General features: G+C 44.0%; 1 protein-coding gene across 1 annotated transcript in view; it reads right to left on the minus strand.

The window, feature by feature from the left end:
- The window catches only part of LOC126298793 (uncharacterized), a 484,775-nt gene that overhangs the window by 85,523 nt on the left and 373,036 nt on the right, over positions 1 to 26,216 (minus strand). Inside the window, exons 7-8 of the mRNA XM_049990259.1 lie at positions 19,663 to 19,922; positions 1,518 to 1,656 (exon numbers count right to left, since the gene is read on the minus strand). Coding sequence (XP_049846216.1) covers positions 1,518 to 1,656; positions 19,663 to 19,922 — 399 coding nt within the window. The remainder of the gene's footprint in view (positions 1 to 1,517; positions 1,657 to 19,662; positions 19,923 to 26,216) is intronic.

A 26,216-nucleotide genomic window follows, 5' to 3' on the forward strand; every position in this document is an offset into this window, starting at 1 on the left:
AGCACACAAGCGACAGGGTCGTTGGTGCCGACATGAGCAACAACTTGGTGACTACTGCACCCTAAACCCTCTATAGCCACAGGAAGGGCCTCGTCCACATCTCGGATGAGGCCCTCCGGCAGACACACGAGTGGACATTGGGATTCTTTCCAGCCTTGGACGCTGTTTCCCTAAGGGGCTCCATAACGCACATCGTATCAAAGCTCCTGATAACCGCACCCCCGTCCTCTCCCTTTTGTCATTTCGGACCCTGTTGAAGGGGCGGACAACTGATCATTCCGAGAGCAAATATCTACATGTATTATAAAGCCCTGGCAGCGTTTTTCCGTGTAGTTGTGAAAAGTATCAGGATCTATGGTAGATTCTTTGATACGGTTTTCAGTAATAGATAGACTGATTCATGAGGAAGGTATATATGTTACCGCTATGCCAGACAACTCGTCCCAAAACCATTCCACCTGGTATAAAAAATTATTGAGACTGGCGGAATACAGTCGGATTTAAAGAACAATGTAATGATTCCAGTTCCAGCGAAGTCAGATGTTGACAAGAGTGAATATTACCGATCCATTGGATTAATAAGTCATGGTTGCAAAATACTGACACGAATTATTAGCAGGAGAATGGAACAGCTGGTAAATGGAAATGCCGTGTGGCTAGGTCATTCCGTCGGGTAGACCGGTCGCCTGGTGCAAGTCTTCCGAGTTGGCGCCACGTCGGCGACTTCCTTGTCGATGGGGATGGAATGATGACGGTAAGGACAACACAACACCGAGTCCCTGGGCGGAGAAAATCTCCGACCTAGCCGGGAATCGAACCCGGGCCGTTAGGTATGACATTCCGTCGCGCACAGCACTCAGCTATCATCGGCGGACGAACAGCTGGTAGAACACGACCTCGTGGAAGATGAGATTGATTTCCGGAGAAAAGAAGGAACACGCGAAGCGATGCGGGTTCTACTATTTCTCTTGGAAGGTAGGTTTGCCTTTCTTTAGACTACGTTCATTGCATTTGCAGATTTAGAGTGCGCTTTTGATTTTATTGTCTGTAATACATCCTTTGAAATTATGAAGGTTGAATATAAAATACACGTGGCAAAGATTATCTACCATTTCTCCAGGCTGCGGTAGTAAGAGCCGATGGACATGAAAGTGGAGCAGTAGTTGAGTGAGTGAGTGAAGAGGCTTACACAGGACGCATTAGCGTGGAGAGCTGCATCAAACCAGTTTTCGGACTGAAGACCACCAGCACCACAACAGCATCAACAATTAACACAACATTTTAAGCTGATCAGGGTGGTGTAGTTAGATGGTTATCTGGTCTTAAGGGACAGAATTGCTCTCCGCAGTAACTCCTGTCTTTGGCTCCGCATACTCCGATGGGAGAACAAATACCTACAACCAACAAGCGAACCGCCTCTTTGGCGCAGATCCATTCCTTAGGGAGTCGAAATATAAAAAGTATGTTTAAACTAACAGACTCAAATGATAAGAGGAGAGGGCAGAGGGAGTACTCACCGGTAGCTGAAGGTGCGGCAGGTGAAGAAGCGCGCGTTGAGGCAGTCACGCTCGCACTGGCCCAGCGAGTGCGCGCTCAGCGAGTCCCGCACCACGGAGGGGTGCAGCCTCTGGCCGCTGCGCACCCTCCAGAAGCAGTCTGCAAACATTTTAGTACAACATGTCAGTGTCCAAACTCTCAAATATAAAACGCAACTTTCAGGATTATTGATAGCGTGGATTCAAAGTGAGGTTAAACGCATAAGATTCTCTCGGTGTACAGTCCGCATCAAATCTGAACTAAAAGTCGAGCTTTCGAAAGTATCCATACGTTTCTTCGTCAGGAGATGGCTGTCTGCCTGGACCAAAGTCTGCCTCCTTTATAGTGATGTCAAAACTTGTTACTGGTCGGGTGACGTCTTATCGACTGAGTGACGTCACCTGGAGGACGGGACTCATATGCGCAAATGTGAGAAATTTGGAAGGAAACAGTAAGCCCTCTCCCCGCCCCCCGCCCTATCATTAGCCCAGACTGAAGGGCGGCGAGGGAACGGAGATCGCCACCATGGTTTATGGTTTTATTTCTTTGAAGAAGCTCCGTCTTAAGTGCTCGTCTCAAGATCTCATTGGATATTTGTGAAGCTTCTTTCGTATAGATACTTCAATACACGGAACTGCCTAATCTTACAGAAATCTGAGGCTACTGTTAATATTGTGTACCATGTCATTAATATACAACATGAACAGCAACGCTTCCTATACACTTCCCTGAGAAACGCCTGAATTTGCAGGAGTCAGACAAAACTATGTAAACACTGCGAGAAATATACGTTTGAACAGATGCTAGCCAAGCCTGCAGGTTGCGCTATTGTACCTGACGACGAACGGCATCTGTACAGCATCTTCATTCGCTGCAAACGTCAATTGTGGTCAGAACGGTGTTCTGTGTGGCTGTGAGTGCATTACGTCGGAGCAAAGTGAATTCGAACGTACGAAAATTGATGGTGCTTGTATGGTAGCTGCTTCCGTAACGAAGGTAGCCGAAGTGTTTGGTGTTACAAGAAGCACCGTATCGAAGATTGATACCACATACAAGTAAATCGGAAAAACTTCGTCCGCTAAGTCACAGTGCAGACGACAGTGGGTGTTGAGTGTTCGTAACGGACAGTCATTGAAGAGGATTGTGACGAAAAATAAGGGGACGAAAACTGCAAATGTCACTGCAGAATGGAACGTCCTAAATGCGAACCCTATCAGCACCAGAACTACACAATGGGAGCTCCATAAGCTGGGAATTGCAGGGCGAGCTGAAATTCCGAAAAAATACATCAGAGACGCGAATACCCGTAACAGGAAAACGCGGTACCAAAGGCGTAAAACCTGGGCTATGGGGCAATGGAAGAATGTCATTTGGTCAGACGAGTTTTGCTTCACACTGTTTCCAGCTTCTGGCTGAGGTTACGTCCGCGGAGACAAACGTGACGGGACTTCGGTGATAGCATTTGCTATAGATTAACTAATTAAATACGTTCATTAGTGTGCTCTTCAAGCTTGCCATTAAAGGTTTTTCTTTTATTTGCGTATTCTTCCAGTAATCGCAAAAAGTTCGTTTTGGATACATTCGGCTGTTTAGGCCTAAATTTTGAACTTGCATATTTAGCGCTATACCACAAATTTAAGTGCATTTGCTAATAGTTGACTTACATACTAGTTTCCAAAACATATTTAGTGTCCTTTTACACCTGCATTTAATATATTATCGTTATCACTTAGTAAATCTCTTAACTAATTACCAAACTACCATGGATACTAAGTGTGTGTGCTGCAGTAGGAAAGTTAGTTCAGGGGTTTTGTGCAGCTGTTCTGACTGGTGGTTTTATTGAGGAAAATGTAGCGGCGTGGCTATTGGGGAAGCAAACGATACTCTTCCATTCTTTTGCAGGGTTAGGATTACAGCTGAACAGAAAATTAGAGCCATTCAGGCTGATTTGGACAGAGCGAAGAAGGAACTGAAGAGGTTAAGGGGGGAGGAGGGTAAACAGCGACGGGAAGTGGTAGCTGGGAACAGGGGTCACAGAGAGGGAACAGTGTCTGACAGTTTCCCAATTGGCACAACCAATAGATTTGCCTTGCTACCACAGTTGTTAAGTAAGGAAGAGGCTCCAGTAGAAGTAGATGTAGTTAAGATGCAACAGAATCTCACTAGGAAACCAACTTTTACAAAAAAAAGTAGAAAGTAAGAGGATAGTTCTGTTGCTAGGTAGCAGCCATGGAAGAGGTGTGGGCCAGATTTTGCAGGAAAAATTAGGTGACAGGTACCAGGTCACAAACGTTTCCAAGCCAAGTGCATGTCTTAGCCAGGTGTTAGAGGATATAGATTCCTGGTGCAAGGGTTTCTCAAAGGAGGATCATGTGATGATCGTGGGTGGAGTGGGAAACAGTACTGATAGGGATCACGGCTACAGTTGCGTAGGGCAGCCACTCTGTCAGACATTGGATAGGTTCCTGTCGAGGCTATTGGTAGGGGGGATTTCACAAGGCATGGCCTACACCTCAATAGGAAAGGGAAGGATAAACTGGCAGGGTTGTTAGCGAAATCTATAAGGGGGACACTAGTACTCATGGATGTACCTCTTTTTTAGACTAATATCAGTGTCCGATGGGAAGTTCAGGCAGGCAGGTGCTAAAGAGGTCCAAAACGCACAAGATTCGCACAACAGTAAAGTAAATAGTAATGTTACAATATTTAACCAAAATATTGGTGGATTACAGAAAAAATTAGATTCCTTCAACAGTAAAGTAAAAAATAATGTTCTCATTTTTCACCAAAATATTCCGGGATTGAAGAATAAAGTAGATGAGCTCCTGGTTTGTTTAGATGACATTGAATCTGATAATGTAATAGATATAGTATGAATGTCTGAGCATCACATTGTGTCTGACACGGAAAAGATAAATATCAGTGGTTATAAACTAGCTGCACATATTAGTAGAGAGAATAAGGTGAGAAGAGGAGTTGCCAAATATGTCAAAAGTTATCACTGTGTAAAAAGCTTGGATATAAAAAGTTTTGTCTAGAGCAACATATAGAAGCATGTGCCTGTCAACTTAAACTGAAGGAGGGCTCTTTTGTAATTGTAACAGTATATAGGTCCCCTTCAGGAAACTTCCATTTATTCCTGGAAAACTTGGATGCCTTGTTGTGCTATCTGTCAGATAAGGGAAAGCAAATTATTATTTGTGGGGACTTCAATGTTAATTCACTGAAAGAGTGTAATAGGAAGAGTGACATGGAAGTCTTGCTCGGGTCTTTCAATTTGACATCTGTCATTGATTTTCATACTCGGGCAGTAAAGAACAGCAGCACATTGATAGATAACACTTTTATAGGCCAAGATAAGTTTAAAAACACAAATTGTTGTCCTGTTGAGAATGGCCTTTCTGATCATGGTGCTCAGCTAGTTACAGTATATGACCTAGCTCCATTCAGTAATTCAAAACTACCCTCCAAAGTTGTGCGTTCAGTTAATGACACAACAATTAGAAATTTCAGAGGAAATCTTCTGCAGTTAGACTGGGATGAGGTGTACAAGGAACCCGCTGCTAATTTAAAATATAACTTCTTTCATGATACACTTGTATGAGAATTTGAAAACTGTTCCTCCAAGAAAGTAGTTAAATCTAATTATAAGAAACCATGCAAAAAACCTTGGCTTACTAAGGGAATAAAAATATCTTGTAACCACAAAAGGGAACTGCATCTAACAACAAGAAAGAGTAATGACCCAGAAACAGCCAAATATTATAAAAGCTACTGTGCTACATTAAGGAAGGTTATTAAAAAGCCCAGAAGTATGTGCATCATGTCTGAGATTAATACCTCTGATAACAAAATCGAAACAATTTGCAATATTATTACAAAGGAGACAGAGCAACCAAGAGTACAGGATGACGGCTTTACCATCAAAGCGAATGGAAACTTGACAAAGAACAAGCCGGAAGTCGAAAACATTTTGAGTAAGCATTTTTTAAATGCTGTAGAGAAAATAGGATCTAAATGTTCATTAGAAGAAGCACAGCAGTTAATGGAAGAGGCCTTACCCACACAATTTGATACAATTGAAATTCCACCCACGTCTCCTTCTGAAATTAGGAAGATAATAAACTCTCTCTAGAATAAAAGCTCACATGGAACTGATGGCGTTTCCAGCAGGATAGTAAGAGCTTGTTCCCAAGAGATAAGTGGGATTCTCAGCCACATATGTAATAGCTCTCTGAAGAAGAGTATTTTCCCAGATAGACTGAAGTATGCCATTGTTAAACCACTGCACAAAAAAGGGGATACGTCTGATGTCAATAACTACCGCCCAATCTCTCTTCTAACTGCCTTATCCAAAATTCTTGAAAAAGTAATGTATTATACAGTAGCTTCAAAACTTTGTAAAAATAAAGTTTTAACAAAATGTAAGTTTGGTTTACAGAAAGGTTTTTCAATGGAAAATGCTATATATACTTTCACTAAAGAAATATTAAATGCTCTGAGTAACCAGAAGTCACCAGTTGGGATTTTTTATGTTCTCTCAAAGGCTTTTGATTGTGTAATTCATAGAATACTCGTAGATAAGCTCAAGTACTATGGTATGAATAGGAGAGCGCTCAAACGGTTTAAATCATACCTAACTGAAAGAGTGCAGAAAGTTGAAATAAGCAGTTCACAAAATATGCAAAAAACTGGTAATTTCTCAAGCTGGGGAACAATCAAGAATGGGGTGCTGCAAGGTTCGGCCTTGGGTCCTCTGCTGTTCTTAATATATAGTAATGATTTGCCATTCTACATTCACGAAGACGCAAAGCTGGTACTTTTTGCCGATGATACAATTATAGCTATCACACCCAACAGACATGAATTCACTGATGTAATTGTAAACGATGTTTTTCAGAAAATCTTTAAGTGGTTCTCTGCAAATGGACTCTCATTGAACTTAGACAAAACACAGTATATACAGTTCCACACGGTAAATGGAATGACACCATTAATAAATATAGACTTCGATCAGAAACCGGTAGCTAAGGTAGAATATACAAAATTTATAGGTGTATGCATTGATGAGGAGTTGAGGAGTGTTCATTGCACAAAAGTGTGTAATCAGAATAATTTGCTGGAGCTCATCCAAGATCATCCTGCAGACACTTATTTAAAGAGCTATGGATCTTCACTGTAGCCTCACAATGTATATATTCACTTATGAAATTTGTTATTAACAATCCGAACGAATTCAAAAGTAATAGCAGTGTACATGGCTATAGCAGTGTACATGGTTACAACACTAGAAGAAAGGATTATCTTCACTACTCAAGGTTAAATCTAACTTTGACTCAGAAGGGGGTACATTATGCTGTCACAAAAGTCTTTGGTCACTTACCTAATAGCATCAAAATTCTGACAGATAGTCATATAGCATTTAAAAGGAAATTAAAAGAATTTCTGAATGGCAACTCCTTCTACTCATTACATGAATTTTTGGATACAGTAAGTGGGTAATTTCCCCCCCCCCCCCCCCCCACAAAAAATATTAAGTATCATGTAATATTTTGTGTAATGTAATATCTTGTATAGATACCTTTTATTAACCTGACACGTTCCACATCATTACGCAGTGTCGTATTCATGATCTATGGAACAAGTACTAATCTAATTTAATCTAATCTAATTTGGGTTTGCCGTATCGTGGTGTTCCATGGTCCCCATTCTTACTCTGCAAGGTCGCATTACTGCCCAGGGTTATGTGACCATTTTGGCTGATCAGACCCATCCTAAGGTACAATGTTTCTTTCCCAATGGTGATGCTGTATTCCAACGCCCTGTTCGCACGTCTCCCATGGTACAGAACTATTTTTGTGTGCAATGGAATGAATGGTCGCATTTCCACTGGCCACCATAGTTACCAGATCTCGGTATTATTTAACCTTTGTGGTCTACTTCGGAAAGAAAGGGTCGTGATTGCTGTTCACCACTAGGCGAACTTTCCACTATCGTGCAGGACGAATAGTATAAGTTTCCCTTGAAAACCATATAGGACCTGTATTTATTCATTCTGAGATGAGTGGAAGCTGTTTCGAATGCCATTCGTTTCCTACACCGTGGATGGGCCCACATGTTTCCACGGTTGTTTAGAGGAAGCCGCAGAAGTTTTTCTGGGAAGATGTTACAAATCCCTCATACAGTACTGATTTAACTTCATGTGATTTTCACATTTTTGAGCCCTGAAGAAAGATATTCGTGGCCGTTGATTTGCTTCGGACGAGGAGATGCAAGCTTGGGCTCAATTATGGTTCCATAAGCAATTAAAATATTTTTCCATGAGGTACTGACCATCTTGTCTCACAGTGGGATAACTGTATTAACAGTTACTTCGATTACTTTTGAAGTAATAAACAGTTTGCTTACTTTTTCCATTGTCTCATTTCAATTGACTGCCCCTTACACTTTAGAACACCAGATGATAGGCTACAATTTCGGTTATAATGCAGAACAATTAAATAAATAGATAATGAGTACATATTCTTTCGACTACTCCAGCTGTCTGTTCAAACGTGATAGTACAAGGTTCACAGAATCACTAACTAACTATGCCCGTTGTGTGATAACGATGCTTCCCTGGAAAGGAGGATCACTGGCCGCAGATTGTAGATATAAAAACGTGTCACATCATATTAAGGTGATACAGCACCGATTAAAAATGAGATGTGAAGTGTCAATAAAAGATATATTTGTTTCTTTTTACACAGTCTCTGCTCTGTGATACGGGTTTTAAAGTGAGATGGCGGAACGAGTAGCATTAGTCATTTTTTATTCTGCTGTTATGAAGCCGGCAGCTGTGGTCGAGCGGTTCGAAGCGCTTCTGTCCGACAACGTGCTGCTGCTACGGTCGCAGGTTCAAATCCTGCCTCGGGCATGGATGTGTGTGGTGTCCTTAGATTAGTTAGGTTTAAGTAGTTCTAAGTCTAGGAGACTGATGAAAAAAAAAATGTTCAGATGGCTCTGAGCACTATGGGACTTAACATCTGAGGTCATCAGTCCCCTAGAACTTAGAACTACTTAAACCTAACTAACCTAAGGGCATCACACCCATCCATGCCCGAGGCATGATCCAAACCTGCGACCGTAGCAGTCGCGCGGTTCCGGAATGAAGCTCCTAGAACCACTCGGCCACCGCGGCCGGCCAGACTGATGACCTCAGATGTTAAGTCCCATAGTGCTTACAGCCATTTGAACCATTTAGCTGTTATGAACGTTGCTGTTATTTGCAGATTGTGGTTGACTGTTGACAACAACCTTCACAAGGGAGTAGATGTACTGTGAGGCTGTTACCAGAATCCAGGACTGTTTAAGGTGCTTTCTACAAGAGGTTCTGAAGCGGATTATCTTTATTGACCGCTTCTGCACAACACATGCGCACTTTCTTCCTGAGTGACGAGGTACCCTACGATATGATGCCATAAGACAGTAGTGGTTGAAAAAGGGAAAAGTAAGTAAGCTTTTTGACCTTTTCATCTCCAAAATCTAATATTAAACATAAGACAAAATGTGCAGAGCTTGGACATTTAAGAGCATCTCTAACCTGTCACTTCCAGCACAGCTTCTTACGAATACACACACCTAAGAATTTAAAATGTTATGCTTCATTTTTTCATGATTTCTAATGGTGTCGTCCGGCATTGTGGAGTACAGAATTGCATTATTTGTCTTTTGTATAAGTCCAATGACGGGTCATTTGCAAGAAGCCAGCTATTAATTTTAAAGGAAATTTTATTGACATTTCCTGTTGTTGAATTTTCTTCAATATTCTTTCTTAAATACTTGCATTATCAGTAAAGCAACTATCCATACTTGCTAGACACATGATGGTATACATACTAATTCATAAATACCTGTAGGGTATCAGAAGACGACTGCACGAGCACTACAAGATGTAAAGAAAATAGACACATATCGTTGGATAGAGCATGTGTCCAAGTTTTTAACTCACATAGCACCCAGTATTTGTGATGCTCTAAACGTCAATACAGGTGGAAGAGCACGTACCTGCAGTGCATTAAAGTTGCTGCTGGCTGAGGAGGTGCAGTGCCAACACTCCGCTTGGGAAAGCTGTTCATTGAGCTGCCTATCTACAGGCGCTTGGAGAGATGCTCTATCTACCGATATGTGTCATTTTTCTGTACGTGTTATAGTGTTCGTGCAGCTGTCTTCTAAAGCACTGGAGGTACTTGCGAATAACCCTGTACAGGGAGAACGAGAGCGGATCCAATAACGATCCCCTTGATACATCTGTCGTGATTATTTCACATTTTCTGTGTGGCCAGAAAGGGATGACAAGTTGGCAACATACTGATTGTGGCCACCACATTATGTGAAAAAGTCCCCACGTCTCCACAAAGTATTGTGAGGAGGGACGTGACACACTGTTTATGTTGAAACGTCCATAAAGAAGAATTTAAATTTCCTTCAACAAAGAAAACAGCAAGTAGAAGAAATATCCACTTAATTCACACAGCAATTCGTTGATTTCTGACTGCATTACTACTAGAACGTTATGCAATATGGTGGTGGTGGTGGTTAGTGTTTAACGTCCCGTCGACAACGAGGTCATTAGAGACGGAGCGAAAGCTCAGGTTAGGGAAGGGTTAGGAAGGAAATCGGCCGTGCCCTTTCAAAGGAACCATCCCGGCATTTGCCTGAAACGATCTAGGGATATCACGGGAAACCTAAATCAGGATGGCTGGAGACAGGATTGAACCGTCGTCCTCCCGAATGCGAGTCCAGTGTGCTAACCACTGCGCCGCCTCGCTCGGTATGCAATATGATAAGGTCTCTCTTCCTTTTGATAAGTTTACACTTCATGATGTCATTACTACCTGCATGTCGATGATTTTTTCTCCATATTATGTAGCACAGTTCCAAAAATTAAGAATTTCTTCACTTTTCAGCTTTCCGCTATAATACCAGTGAAATAAATAGATTTCGTTACGAGAAAAAGCAGAGGTGGTAGCGAACAGTTTTTAGTTTGCATATGTTGTGCAGTTTTCACTAGTTTAACCTTAGCGAGTGCCACAGCATCTTTAGAAGGGAAAGTATAAAAGAAAATGAGTACTATTGTCTACAGTACGTCGACGATTAGGTTTAGGCGTTTTCTTGTAACGTTTGTATTTCTTCATGAGCACTGGTACTTTTCCTTTGAGGATGAAGTATACTGAACATAAAATTAGGCCATCCAGAAGAAACAACACTAGCGCTGAATAACACAGCCTTGACAATGGCCTCAAATGGGTGAGAAATAATGGTCACGAATATCTTCAGGTATGCTATATCCCGCGGAAGCTACTCACTGATGATTAGGTCCCGCACAGTTACAAATTATGGGGGCGTAGATTGCTACCTTTCACACACTGTTCCAACTACACTTGGCAACAAAATTAAAGGACCATTCTTTCGAAACCCCGTAATTACCTCCCATTCTTACGCATGAGTTGAAATTTACTCAAAGGCACCTACAAACTTCCTCTGTAATATTCCAGAAGCGTGGCGCCCAGCGACGTCACCCTCGAGTTCGGCGATGCTTCAAACAAAAAGGTCTCAACACATGCGAAAAAAGACCACAGCTCAAAAGTTCATGTGAGCTGTAGGGTGGGTTAATAATGTCTCACTGGCACCAAATTTCACCACAATTCTACCCAACGCCACCGAGGATGTGTCACACGATGGGAAGGTCACTCATCTACATCTACATAGATACTCCGCCAGCCACCGTAAGGTGCGTGGCGGAGGGTACCCTGTACCACTACTTTTCATTTCCCCTCCCGTTCCACTCGCAAATAGAGCGAGGGAAAATCGACTATCTGTACGCCTCTGTATGAGACCTCATTTCTCATAATTTATCTTCGTGGTCCTCACGAACGATGTACACGGGATGTTCGGAAAGTAAGTTCCGATCTGTCAAGAATTGGAAACCGCTGTGAAAATCTAATAAAGCTTTGCACATATGTGTTCGACAGTGTCTCTAGTATCGCTGCCGGTTGCATCAGGTCGCTCTTTTCAGTTCTGAGCGCATGGTGAGCACATAAAGGTCAGTAGAAAATAGTGTCTCCCGCCATGTATGAGGTCCTGGTGAGAGATTTCGCCTGATGTTATGCAGCCCACTTTACAGAACTGTCATATGGTTCCTACTACGTGACAATTCTTGGTCGCTATCTGCAGGGGCAATGAAAATGCTCCTGCAGAGTTTTCGATGGGAAGTGTTTGATCATCCGCACTACAGCAGGTAATTGGCTGCCTCTGTGTTTCATCTCTGCTAACATTAACTAGTGGCTATGAAGACAACATTTTCACACAGACAACGAGCTATAAATGAGAGTAGAGAATTGGTGGGAAGCATAGGCGGCTGCCTTCTACGACTAGAGTATTGGAAAGTTGGTATAACGGTGCGACAGTTGTCCTAGCTGGAGCGGCAGCTATATAGGGAAATGTCTAAACGCTACGAGAAGTGTCTAAATCGGAGAGGCAACTATGTAGAGAACTAGCTGGAAGGTGTAGCAAACTGTTGCAAATGAAACATTTCTGATTTTCACCGTAGTTTCCATTTCGCGACTGATCGGAACTTACTGTCTGGACAAGCTTTATATGTTGGCGGCAGAAGAACAGTTCGAAAATCAGCTTCAAATATCGGTTCTCTAAATTTATTCAATAGTGTTTCCCGAAAAAACAAAAACGCCGCCTTTCCTCCAGAGATTTTGATTTGAGTTTCCGAAGCATCTCCGTAACACTTAAATTTTGTTCGAACCTACCGAAAAAAAAGAAAAAGCCCTCCTCTGAATTGCTTCAATGTCTTCCTTCAATCCGAAATTTTAGGGATCCAAAACACTCAAACAGAACTGAAGAATAGGTAGCACCAGCGTCCTATATGTGGTCTCCTTTACAGGTGAATCACTCTTTCCTAAAATTATTCCAATACACCGAAGTCGACCATTTGCCTTCTCTGTCACAGTTTTCACATTCTCGTTCCACCTCATATCGCTTTGCAACGTTGCACCCAAATATTTAAACGACATGACTATGTCAAGCTGGACACTAGTAATACTGTATCCGAACATTACAGGTTTATTTTTCCTACTCATCCGCATTAACTTACAATATTCCACATTTAGGGTTAAGTGCCATTCATCATACCAACTGGAAATTTTGTCTAAGTCGTTTTGTATCTTCCTACAGTCACTCAAATTCGACGCCCTACCGTACATCAGGGCATAATCAGCAACCAGCCGCAGACAGTCGCGCACCCTGTCCGCCAAATCATTTATGTATGCAGAGAACAACAACGGTCCTGTCACACTTCCCTGGGACACTCCTGACTATCCCATTGTATCCGATGAACACTCGTCGTCGAGGACAACATACTGGTTACTATTACTTAAAAAGTCTTCGAGCCACTCATATATTTGTGACCTTATTCCATATACTCCACTCTTCGTTAACAGCCTGCAATGGGATACCGTGTCGAATGCTTTCCGGAAATCTAGAAATATGGAATCTGCCTGTTGCACATCACCCATAGTTCTCAGTATATCACGTGAGAAAAGGGCAAGCTGTGATTCGTACGAGCGATGCTTTCTGAAACCATACTTATTCGTGGACATAAGCTGCTTAGCCGCAAGAAAATTTATTGTATTCGAACTGAGAATGTGTTTAAGGATTCTGCAGCAAACAGAAGTTAGGGATAGTGGTCTGCAATTTTGCGGGTCCGTTCTTTTACTTTTCTTATTTACTGGAGTCACCTGCGTTTTTTGTAGTCTCTTGGAACTTTGTGCTGAGAGAGAGATTCACGATAAATGCAAGCTAGGTAAGGGGCCAATGCCGTAGAGCACACTTCGTAAAATCGAATTGGGATACTATCCGGACCTGGTGATTTATTTTGTTTCAAATCCTTCAATTGCTTCTCTACGCCAGGTATGCTTATTTCTATGTCGTCCATACGAGAATGTGGTCAAATGACGATATATTTGTACGGTTCTCCTGCGTGAACGATTCCTTGAAAGTGAAGTTTAAGACTTCGGGTTTCGTTTTGCTGTCTTCAATTGTCACACCAGACTGGTCAGCAAGGGACTGAATGGCAACCTTAGATCCACTTAGCGATTATACATAGGACCAGAATTTTCTCGGGTTCTCTGCCACATCTTTTGCTAAGGTGTGACAGTGGTAGTTGTTACATGCTTCACGCGTACATCTGTTTACAGACGCAAGAATCTCTACTAACGTTCGCTCGTCGTCATTTGTGAGTTCTCTTTCGAACCGAGAATGCAACAGCCTATGCTTCTTCGGCATCTTCCGAATTATTTTTATTAAACCATGGCGGATCTTGTCAATCCTTTTTCCACTCACTAAGCACATAGCTCTCCATGCCACGATTTACAATCTCCTTAAACTTTATCCACAATTCCTCCACATCCATCTTACTGGAACTAAGTGATGCCAGTTCACTCTCTAAGTGAGATACTAACAACTACTTATCTCCTCTATGTAGCAATAGAGATAATGTTTTTGTCAAGTGCAATGAAAACTGCCCCTCCTATGACCTTTAATCTGTCTTTCCGATATACGCCCCACGACGCGCAGAATACCTCAGAGCTTTCCACTTCGGGTATCAGCCAGTTCTCAGTCCTAAGAATAATTTGAGAGCAAGAACTTTCATGGAGGGCAGTAAATTTGGGAACCTTATTACGAATACTTCGGCAGTTTACTGAAAAAATTGTGACAGTCAAAGTGTCTTTATTCTGAGCGCCGTTTGGCTTTCCTTGCTGTGAATCGACTGGCGAGTGTCCCTGTTACTCACATATCGCTCCTTCTTTTAACATCTCTGCGGTGGAGCTCTGAACCGTGACACCCAGCGTTGAACTCACCCAACTTTCGTATGGGTGGCCAAGAAAAGCATTTAAGACACACCGTCGCTCAGAATCGACACGGAAAGGTCTCAGGGTGTGGCAAAAAGGGCGCGACAGCAATTTTTGCTCATGTGTAGGGGCTGGAACCACTATGGATCGTTCAAAACAATTCGATGAACGTTTAACATTATCAGAAGGAGCAAATCCACTTATAAATTTTTAGCCGTGCTGTTTGCCACCCTTCTGTGGCGTGATCACGCAGGAGTGAATAAACCGGCGGAGAATCCCTTATCCCTCTAACTCCCTCCCCCCCCCCCCCCCCCCCCTAGTTCTCCAACGCCCTCACTGGCACCCAGGCAACTTGGTGCCTGTCAGAAACTTTGATACTAACTCAGCCTTACGACTGCTCTAGCCCCTGAAGGTAAGCAAACCCTTCCAAGAGAGTGTCGAAGGGTTTGCCTAACCCACAGGAGCCAGAACAACCTCATTGTTGAATTGCTGTCGAAATTTCTGAAAGTTCGTTTACAAAGTGTGCAAGAAACGTGCGCTGATGACTCTAAGGATGTTGCAGAGCTGGGGGAGGGGGGGGGGGGTTAGAGGGACCCTTTTCTGTTATATTTGCCCACATGTGATTGTTGCGCTTACGCTACAGGAGAGCTGAAAACAGGGGGCTGGAATAGCATTAGTGCTGTTCGCTGCTTCTGATCACGTTCTAATTTCTTTAATGGTTTTTAACGGTCGCTAGTGGTTACAACATGTACACGAGAGCAAAAATTGCAGTCGCGCTGCATTCCAAAACGGTGTGATCACGTTCAATGGAAATGCTGCCCCCCCAATGTCTTTAGAGAAGGACTGAAACGTCTGATGGTGTCAAAAGTGTCAGAAGCTGCCTAGAACGTCGACCTGTTGCGCTCTAGGGAAAGGGGTGGTTTCATTGAAATCCTTAATACCATACCCTAGTACCTGTTCGTGCTGATTCTGAGCGGCGGTGGATCTGAAGTGCTTTCCTCAGCGAACCATAAGAAAACACCGTAATTTCAACGTTCGGTGTCGCGGTTCTGACCTCCATCGCAGACACATCAAAAGAACGGGTGATGTGTGTAAGAGAGATAATCATGACCTTCTCATTGTGTAGCACGTCCACGGTGGTGTTGGGAAGAAGTATATTGAAATTTGGTGCTAATGTGACATCATTAACCCACACTACAGTTCACATGAACTTGCGAGCTGTGGCCTTTTTTTTTGCATATGTTGATACCTTGCTCTTTGAAGTACAGCCAAGCCCGAGGGTAACGTCGTAGAGAACCATGCGTTTGCGCCATTGCAGAGCAGCACAGTAGGCACCTTTGAAACTAAATTCAAACTTATGCGCCGCAATGGGAGACAATTATCGGGTTTCGAAAAAGTGATCCTTATATTCTGTTGCGCAGTGTGGTTACGGACATCTATGGAATTAAGATCGGCTAATGTGGCGGCCCATTCCGGGTGCTATAGATTGCCTAACTGTTTGTCAAACCAATAGCGAATGAATGGAACCGTGTTGACGCCTTAGAAGACAACAATGTTCACAGGAAACTCAAGACGATGATGTAGAAGAGAAGGTGACATTTCGTTTCACAGAATGCTGAAATAAACCTCTTGGTTCATACTGATGGTAACCTGAATGAATGGGTTCAAGTTGTGGTACGAGAAAAGCCTCCAAAAGATTGGAGAACCACCTCTCACCTGAACAACACCTCAACACACTGCGCAATAAACGCCTCAGTGGCTTTTAGTGTACTCGACGCCTTCTGTCATTTCAAAAGTAGCAAAACTGCTACTCGTTAGACCACACTACACGTGTACCTTCAGTTACTCTCCGGTTTTTGTGTTTTTGGACCACTGAAGACGTGCAACTTTATGTACCGTTGGATCAAGACGTTCTGCGAGGTACCCGACTCGAAATGTCCATTGAATTCAATTCCGTTCTTAATATTCCCTCGCAGACATGTTGAGATGGTCCTGCGTTTAGTGACACAAGCAACTACAGTCGGGTTTAAAATCATTCGTAACTGTCAAGAAGTAACACTCATCTCCGATTCACAGGTTACACGGCTGCGAGTAGCACACCATTCCCTGCAGACACATTTGGCAGTCCGCGTTGAGGCAGGGTACTTCAGTCACGATATCGTCATGGGCAGGTCCAAACGCGACAGCTCATTTCTGTCATTGTATCACGCCACCACGTCGTCCCATCTTACTGCGCTGATTCCACGTAACAGTCGGGAACAAACACGTTGCGTCACTGCCATGACTTATGTCAGCAATGGAGGATCTCAGGACCGGCTGGTACCAGTTCTACACCATTCACAGTGACTCATAGGAACCAGTGCCCTCTTTAAGGGTGCTTAATGTTTTGTCCGACGAGCTTACCAGTGCTGCGTGCTACCTAAAACTGATTATTCACAGGTTATCATTGCGTGCTAAGAACATGATATTCTTTTTGACTATTTATCACTGTGCGATGAAAGAGAGAAAGCGCCAGAAGTACCAGCGTACCAATGAGGTCACCCGAAGTGAATGCCACCTTCTGGCACACTGTTTCATTGCTTACTTTTATCTGACACCACGGAGAGATTTAGGACCTAACCCATGACAGTGGAACGCAGTTTGGTTATAAGTAATTGCACCTCACTACTTGACCTCTTCTTATTGTCCTTTAAATTAAATCTCTTCCACTATATGTACTGTAACAGTCTAACAACAAACAAGCGGGTCTTAACGATCGCGGCTACAGGTGCGTGTTGGAGTAGCATGTGCTGTACTAGCTAGAGCTATCGCCCCAAGCAGACGACGGCTGTTGATGGACGTACAATAGGAAGGTAGCTGAGCAGAATGCCTACGACGCATGAGGTAGGCAGGCAGGAAACGCTCCTTCCCTTCGCTCCCTTTCCCTGCGCATGGTCTGTGTTATCGCCATCCAAAGACATTGCCGTATCAGTAGACTTCGTAATCATCCTTATTGTGTCTCATTTGTTCGTGACTTATGGGTCCCCAGTTTCCTTTAATTTTTATTCACAACACCAGTGAGAAAGGGGAAAATTCTTGTGAAACGTACATTCAGAGATGACATTCACATTATAAGCAAGAAACGGACATAAAAACCTTATAAATGACCAGGTTTTAACTGAATATTAGGAAACGCATATCGAGACGAAAAAAACTGAATTCGGTAGTTGCACTCATAGTGCCAATATTATTAGTAAATTATTTATACATCAGCTACTGATACCATGTGCACACAAAGAGAATTTGATCGATTTTTTTGGAAAGTATCAGTGCACTCAAGAGGTGAGACGATTTAATATACACTGTCTGACAAAAATGTGATTCACCTAAAAGGCATAGTTGAATGCCAATGCAGCTTCGTACACGTACACATCGTCGGCGGATATGTAAATGATTGAGTTGCAGTTCTCTGTGATTGGTAGAACGGCCATCAGTGTGCAGTGTTGTGTGTTTGGTGTTGTTAACAATCCTAGTTAGGCATAAAAAGGGCTTTAACTGTGTCTGATGTTGGGGGGTTATTGTGGAGGACAAGGAGAAGCCGCGTAACCGTGTGAGACGGCGTTATGAGCACCTGACAGAGTTTGAAAGGGGCCTCATTGTTGGTCGCCATTTGTCGAGCTTGTCGAATTGTGGAATCTGCAAATGTGTGGGGCACGATAAGCGTCTGGTTGGGAAAGTGGGGGCAGGAATACTCGTCTCGTCAAGGCTTCGGTCGACCAGTCTGACCACAACACAGGACGGTCACCATATTCTGAAACAAGCACATTGTAACTCCTTTGTATCAGCCTGCCATCCGGAAACAGGTAATGGACTGCCTGCAATATTTTGAATCACTCTGCAGCATTGGCCAGAGGCTAGCACCAGCCGGAATACGGAGCTAATGTCTCTTTAGCTGCGAACGGTTGCGTATGGAGAGGTGCCGTGACCGAGAAGTGACCGGGAATATGGACTTCTGATGAATGGCGTCGCATTGGGTTCAGCGACGGATTGCGGCTCAACACTACCACGGATGACTATCGTCGGCGAATATGGCGGCGGCGACTTGGGACAGGCCCCATTCTTCCAATGTTTTGGACAGGCACAGCAGTGTTACGGTTGGCATCATGGTGCGGAGAGCAATCGGGCATGACTTCAGGTCGTGGCTGGCAGTGATTGAGGGAACACTGATGACACAACGGCACGTCACAGACACACTATGTACTTATGTGTCACCCCTCATGTGAAAGAGTCGTGGTGCCATTTTTCAACAGAACAATGCTGATCCACACACGGCACGTGTGTCATCGAACTGTCTACACGCAGATGAGGCACTCCCGTAGCCAGATCTACCATCGATAGATCGTGTGTGGGACCAGGTCGGGCGTCAACTCCGACCCAATGCCAGTCCAGGACATAAAGGACCAGTTACAACAGTTCTGGCCCAGACTACGTCGCAACAGGACATAACGGTTTTTGGACACCTTTCGCAACCGAATTAGTGCGTCATCCAGATCAGAGCGGGTGCACCACACTGATAAGTGGTTTCATACTGCCAAGTTCTTTGAGAAATTGCCTCGCTGCTGTAATCACTGAAGTAACACCACTTATCCTCTCTCTCAACCCGTGAAGTTTCATTTCATTTCCTCCTCCACTTTTGGGTGCTTCGCTTTTTTTCCCAGGCAGTATATTTATCTGCCAATGGTCTTGCCGCAGTGGTAAGACCGGTTCCCTTCAGATCACCGAAGTTAAGCGCTGTCGGGCTGGGTTAGCACTTGGATGGGTGAGCATCCGGTCTGTCCAGCGCTGTTGGCAAGCGGGGTGCACTCAACCCTTGTGAGGCAAACTACGGAGCTACCTGATTGAGAAGAAGCGGCTCCGGTCACTGGAACTGACAACGGCCGGGAGAGCGGTATGCCGACCACGTGCCCCTCCATATCCGCATCCTGTGGTGCCTGTGGGCTAAGGATAACACAGCGGCCGGTAGGTACCATTGCGCCTTCATGGCCTGTTCGGATGGAGATGAGTTTAGTATATTTATCTCTTTCGAATCCCTTCAAGTCAGTCACAATTACAATGCTGAGGTACTTGTTTTCGAGAAAAAGTTTTGAGATCGGAGTGTGCTATTCCATTTAGAGTACGACGCAATGCACATTACAGACTGTACCGCATTCCTGTCGCGCACATTCTCCTCAGCTGCGGACGGTACCTGCATCGGGTTGCGATGGCGGCAGTGGAGGCAGTGGCGGTGGCGGCGGGGGCGGCGGCGCTGGGGCAGGCACTGGAGGCCGGCCGTAGTCGTGGTCGTGGCGGTCGTGGCCGTAGCCGCCGCCGACGTCCACTGGGCATTCGCGCGAGTAAATGTCGTAGTCGCGGTCCGGCACCAGCGCCGTGTACGGGTCGATGCGGCGCAGCTCCACGTCGCTCAGCATGCAGCGGCTCTGCGGCACCCGCGCCTCCACGCTGTACCTGTGCGCACACCCAAATCAAATGGCTCTGAGCACTATGGGACGTAACATCTGAGGTCATCAGTCCCCTAGAACTTAGAACTACTTAAACCTAACTAACCTACGGAAATCACACACATCAATGCCCGAGGCAGGATTCGAACCTGCGACCGTAGCGGCCTCGCAGTTCCAGACTGAATCGCCTAGAACCGCTCGGTCATAACGGCCGGCCGCACACCCAGGTCACACGCACTGGAACATACTGACACGGGAGATCGTGGCTGACGGGCTACTTTCTTTTATTTTCTTACACTACTGGCCATTAAAATTGCTACACCACGAAGATGACGTGCTACAGACGCGAAATTTAACCGACAGGAAGAAAATGCTGTGATACGCAAATGATTAGCTTCTCAGAGCATTCACGCAAGGTTGCGCCGGTGGCGACACCTACAACGTGCTGATACGAGGAAAGTTTAAAAACCGATTTCTCATACAAAAAAAGCAGTTGACCGGCTTCGCCTGGTGAAACATTTTTGTGATGCCTCGTGTAAGGAGGAGATGCGTACCATCTTGTTTCCGACTTTGATAAAAGTCGGATTGTTGCCTATCGCGATTGCGGTTTATCGTAATCTCGACATTGCTGCTCCCGTTGGTCGAGATCCAATGACTGTTAGCAGAATATGGAATCGGTGGGTTCAGGAGGGTAATACAGAACGCCGTTCTGGATCCCAACGGCCTCGTATCACTACCAGTCGACATGACAGGCATCTTATCCGCATGGATGTAACGGATCGTGCAGCCACGTCTCGATGCCCTGTACGGGCATTTCTGTATACAGAAAATGTTCGACTGCCGCTCTGGCCAGCACATTCTCCAGATCTCTCACCAATTGAAAACGTCTGGTCAATGGTGGCCGAGCAACTGGCTCGTCACAATACGCCAGTCACTACTCTTGATCAACTGTGGTGTCGTGTTGAAGCTGAATGGGCAGCTGTACCTGTACGCGCCATCCAAGCTCTGTTTGACTCAATGCCCAGGCGTATCAAGGCCATTATTACGACCAGAGGTGGTTGTTCTGGGTACTGATTTCTCAGGATCTATGCACCTAAATTGCATGAAAATGTAATCACATGTCAGTTCTAGTATAATATATTTGCCCAATGAATATCCGTTTATCATCTGTATTTCTTCTTGGTGTAGCAATTTTAATGCTCAGTACGTCACAACGCTGTAACGCTTTCTGACAACCAGTGGTCATCATCAAACTAAAAGTACATTATGGAAGCGGTGACGTGACGTTCCCATCGCGATATCAGCATATGTATGTAACTGAAGTGTATAACGTACTAACGACCCGCTCCGGCTGAGCACGGATAGCGCTAAGTATACAGGGTGGTCCATTGATAGTGACCGGGCCATGTATCTCACGAAATAAGGATCAAACTAAACTCGTCTAGTTTGAAGGAGGAAACCAGATGGCGCTATGGTTGGCCCGCTAGATGGCGCTGCCATAGGTCAAACGGATATCAACGGTGTTTTTTTTTTTTTTAGATAGGAACCCCCATTCTTTATTACATATTCATGTAGTACGTAAAGAAATATGAATGTTTTAGTTGGACCACTATTTTCTCTTTGTGATAGATGGCGCTGTAATAGTCACAAACGTATAAGTACGTGGTATCACGTAACATTCCGCCAGTATTTGATTCGTGATACATTACCAGTGTTAAAATGGACCATTTACCAATTGCGGAAAAGGTCGATATCGTGTTGATGTATGCTTATTGTGATCAAAGTGCTCAACGGGCGTGTGCTATGTGTGCTGCTCGGTATCCTGGACGACATCATCCAAGTGTCCGGACCGTTCGCCGGGTAGTTATGTTATTACAGGAAACAGATAGTGTTCAGCCACATGTGGAACGTCAACCACGAACCGCAACAAATGATGATGCCCAAGTAGGTGTTTTAGCTGCAGTCGCAGCTAATCCGCAGATCAGTAGCAGACAAATTACGCGAGGATCGGAAATCTCAAAAACGTCGGTGTTGAGAATGCTACATCAACATAGATTGTACCCGTACCATGTTTCTATGCACCAGGAGTTGCATGGCGACGACTTTGAACGTCATGTACAGTTCAGCCACTGGGCACAAGAGAATTTACGGGACGATGACAGATTTTTTGCACGCGTTCTATTTAGCGACGAAGCGTCATTCACTAACAGTGGTAACGTAAAACGGCATAATATGTACTATTCGGTAACGGAAAATCCACGATGGCTGCGACAAGTGGAACATCAGCAACCTTGGCGGGTTAATGTATGGTGTGACATTATGGGAGGAAGGATAATTGGCCCCCATTTTATCGATGGAAATCTAAATGGTGCAATGTATGCTGATTTCCTACGAAATGTTCTACCGATATTACTACAAGATGTTTCACTGCATGACAGATTGGCGATGTACTTCCAACAGGATGGATGTCCGGCACATAGCTCGCGTGCAGTTGAAGCGGTATTGAATAGCATATTTCATGACAGGTGGATTGCTCGTCGAAGCACGTTCACCGGATCTGACGTCCCCGGATTTCTTTCTGTGGGGAAGTTGAAGGATATTTGCTATCGTGATCCACCGGCAACGCCTGACAACATGCGTCAGCGCATTGTCAATGCATGTGCGAACATTACGGAAGGCGACTACTCGCTGTCGAAAGGAATGTCGTTGCACGTATTGCCAAATGCCTTGAGGTTGACGGACATCATTTTGAGCATTTATTGCATTAATTTGGTATTTACAGGTAATCACGCTGTAACAGCATGCGTTCTCAGAAATGATAAGTTCACAAAGGTACATGTATCACATTGTAACAACCGAAATAAAATGTTCAATCGTACCTACGCTCTATATTTTAATTTTAAAAACCTACCTGTTACCAACTGTTCGTCTAAAATTGTGAGCCATATGTTTGTGACTATTACAGCGCCATCTATCACAAAGCGAAAAATGTGGTCCAACTGAAACATTCATATTTCTTTACGTACTACACGAATATGTAATTTATAAGGGGGGTACCTATATAAAAAAAGCAGTTGACATCCTTTTGTCCAATGGCAGCTCCATCTAGCGGGCCAACCATAGCACCATCTGGTTTTCCCTTCAAGCTAGACAAGTTTCGTTCTTTGTAGTTTTTTCGTTTGACGCTTATTTCGTGAGATATTTGGCCCGATCACGATCAATGGATCACTGTGTATACGGCCGCGTGACTTGTTAATATACTGAGGTGACAAAAGTCATGGGATAGCGACATGCAAATATACAAATGGCGGTAGTACAGCGTACGCAAGTTTTAAAAAGGCGTAGTATTCGGGAAGCTGTCATTTACACGCAGGTAATTCATGTGAACAGGTTTCCGACGTGATTATGACGGCACGAAGGAAATATACAGACTTTGAACGAGGAATGCTAGTTGGAGCTACATGCATGAACATTCCATTACGGATATCGTTAGGGAATTAAATACTCCGAGGTTCACAATGTCAAGAGTGTGCCGAGAACACCGAATGTCAGGCATTATCTCTCACGACGGACGACGCAGTGTCCGACGGCCTTCACTTAACGACCGAGAGCAGCGCCGTTGCAGTGCTAACAGACAAGCAAAACTGCGTGAAATAACCACAGAAATCAATGTGGGACGTACGACGAACGTATCCGTTAGGACAATGCTGCGAGATTTGGCGTTAATGGGCTATTGCAGCAGAAGATCAACGTGAGGGCCTTTGCTAACAGTACGACATCACCTGCAGCGTCCCTCCAAGGCTCGTGACCATACCGATTGGACCTTAGACCACAGAAAAACTACGGCCTGGTCAGATGAGTCCCGATGTCAGTTGGTAAGAGCTTATGGTAGGGTTCGAGTGTGATCCAGACCCCACGAAGGCATGGACCCAAGTTATCAATAAGGCACCGTGCAAGCTACTGGTGGCTCCATAATGGTATGGACTGTTTTAACATGGAATGAACCGATCATTGACTGGAAATGGTTATGTTCGGCTACTTGGAGGCCATCTGCTGCCATCATGGATGACAACGCACCACTGAGTAGGTCACAGTTGTTCGCTAACGGTTTGTAGAACATTCTGTATAGTTCGAGCGTTTGGTATGGTCAACCACATCGCCCGACATGAATCCCATCAAACATTTATGGGACGTTATCTACAGGTCGGTTGGTGCACAAAACCCTGTACCAGCAACACTTTCGCACCTATGGACAGGTATAGATGCAGCATGGCTCAGTATTTCTGCAGGGGCCTTCCAACGACTTGATGGGTCCATGCCACTGAGCTACGCCGGTAAAACGAGATCCGACACGATATTTGGAGGTATTCCATGAGTTTTGTCGCCTCAGTGTAATATACAATGATTTACAAAAACTTTCGTTGTGAATCTATTAGTGAAAGCCGTTTTAAAATCCCTACATTAGGTCCTGAGATTAGTTTTCAAATACAGATATAAACACATGGCGAAGGCTTTAATTTGTAGCATGCATAGATGTTGACAACGCAACGCCAACGTCATGTTACCAATTCTGCCATGTGACTTTAGTCTGATGATGACCACTGGGTAGTAGAAATTGTTTACTGTATTGTGGTCAGAAAAAGTAAAATAAATAAATAAATAATAAGAGAGCCACGCGCTTTTTCGCACAGTGGGCTAGCCGGGACAGTTTACATCAGTCACGCCAAAAATGGTGGGTTACATCGAACACCACACAATGCGCCATCTCACTAACAGGAAAAGATATCAGCGGTGTGCATACGTACCTAATATGTTCCAAAACTCTGCACATAAAAATGGGATTTCACGGTGCTCATACCTCGGTTCTATTGGTGGCAAAATGGTAGCGTCAAGTGTTTTGGATAGCCCTTCGACTAGGGACCATTTGTATACCCAACAGAAGATCGCCTTAATCTCACTATCCTACAATACAGGGACAAAGTACGAATATTACTCACTCCTTCCTGGCTGCGTAAATGAAGCAAATGGGTTGGTTCTTCTTGAATTTGATGTGGTCTGTTGTGGGCTTAATGGGACTTATGTAGGCACCATTTGTTCATGGGTGGTTCCTCGGAAAACAGCAAAAAATGGATTTATTACTACATTGTTACCGTCATCAGCGGAGGATTTCAAGACGGCTGCTCACACCAAATGGCTGAAATTTTTGAGAAATATTCTTAGATCCCAATCTCGAACAACCGTGAAAACATTTTTCATATCTTTGCCCGTTTCCAAGATACAAAGGTTCAAAGTTACCCTACTTCTACACGTAAAATCCGGTATGAAGCGAAATCTAAATAATAAATAACCGCAGCAAACTGGTTAAATTTTATCGCTATATTCTCAAGGCGTTAATCAAGAAGAGCCATTTCCTCGTTTTCAAAATCTGTATTCATTATCAAGAAATACCTCAAAACTTATTATTTCGGTACCGAATCCCAGTCGCCGATTCCGAGACAGCTACGCAAACCAAATGGCTGCAATTTTGATGCTCTCGATCTGGAACACTATCGAAAATTTTCTATGTATCTTTATCTGGTTCTGAGATACAAAGGTTCGGAGTTACTGAACTTGTACACGTAAAAAATGGTTCAAATGGCTCCGAGCACTATCGGACTTAACATCTGACGTCATCAGTCCCTTAGACTTAGAACTACTTAAACCTAACTAACCGATGGACATCATACACATCCATGTCCAAGGCAGCATTCCAACCTGCGACCGTAGCAGCAGCGCGGTTGCGAATTGAAGCGCCTAGAACCGCTTGCCCACAACGACCGGCAGTACACGTAAAATACGCACGTAAAGTGCGGTGTGAGGCAAAGAAGTAGTTTCTAAAGAGACGCAGCGCATAGAAATATGCTGTAATGTATCTCCGTTGTCATCTGGAACCACGTGTTGAAGTACTGAATCACATGCAAATTTTGTTTGTCCGTAACATCTAGTCTGAAGTGCAAAACTACTTTTGCTTTGCTTCAATTTCACATATTAGACTACCTAAATTTTACTGACTGATGCATTTCTGTTCATGAGTTACATGCTCGGCTGCAAAAGAAGGGTACCAGCGGAGAAATGCTCCTATTGGAGCACAATAAATGAGAATATTTTTCTGTTTATTTAAGAGACTGGCTAAAAAATTCTATTTTCCGCAGCATCGTTCAAACCGTTCTCAAAAATTTTGACATGCGAATATATTCGCGTTTTTTATGCAAAGAGAGAGGAAGAAAACCTCAATGACAAAGAAACGGAAAAGTAATAAATA

This window comes from Schistocerca gregaria, chromosome X, assembly GCF_023897955.1.
Source record: "Schistocerca gregaria isolate iqSchGreg1 chromosome X, iqSchGreg1.2, whole genome shotgun sequence".
Classification (NCBI taxonomy): domain Eukaryota; kingdom Metazoa; phylum Arthropoda; class Insecta; order Orthoptera; family Acrididae; genus Schistocerca; species Schistocerca gregaria.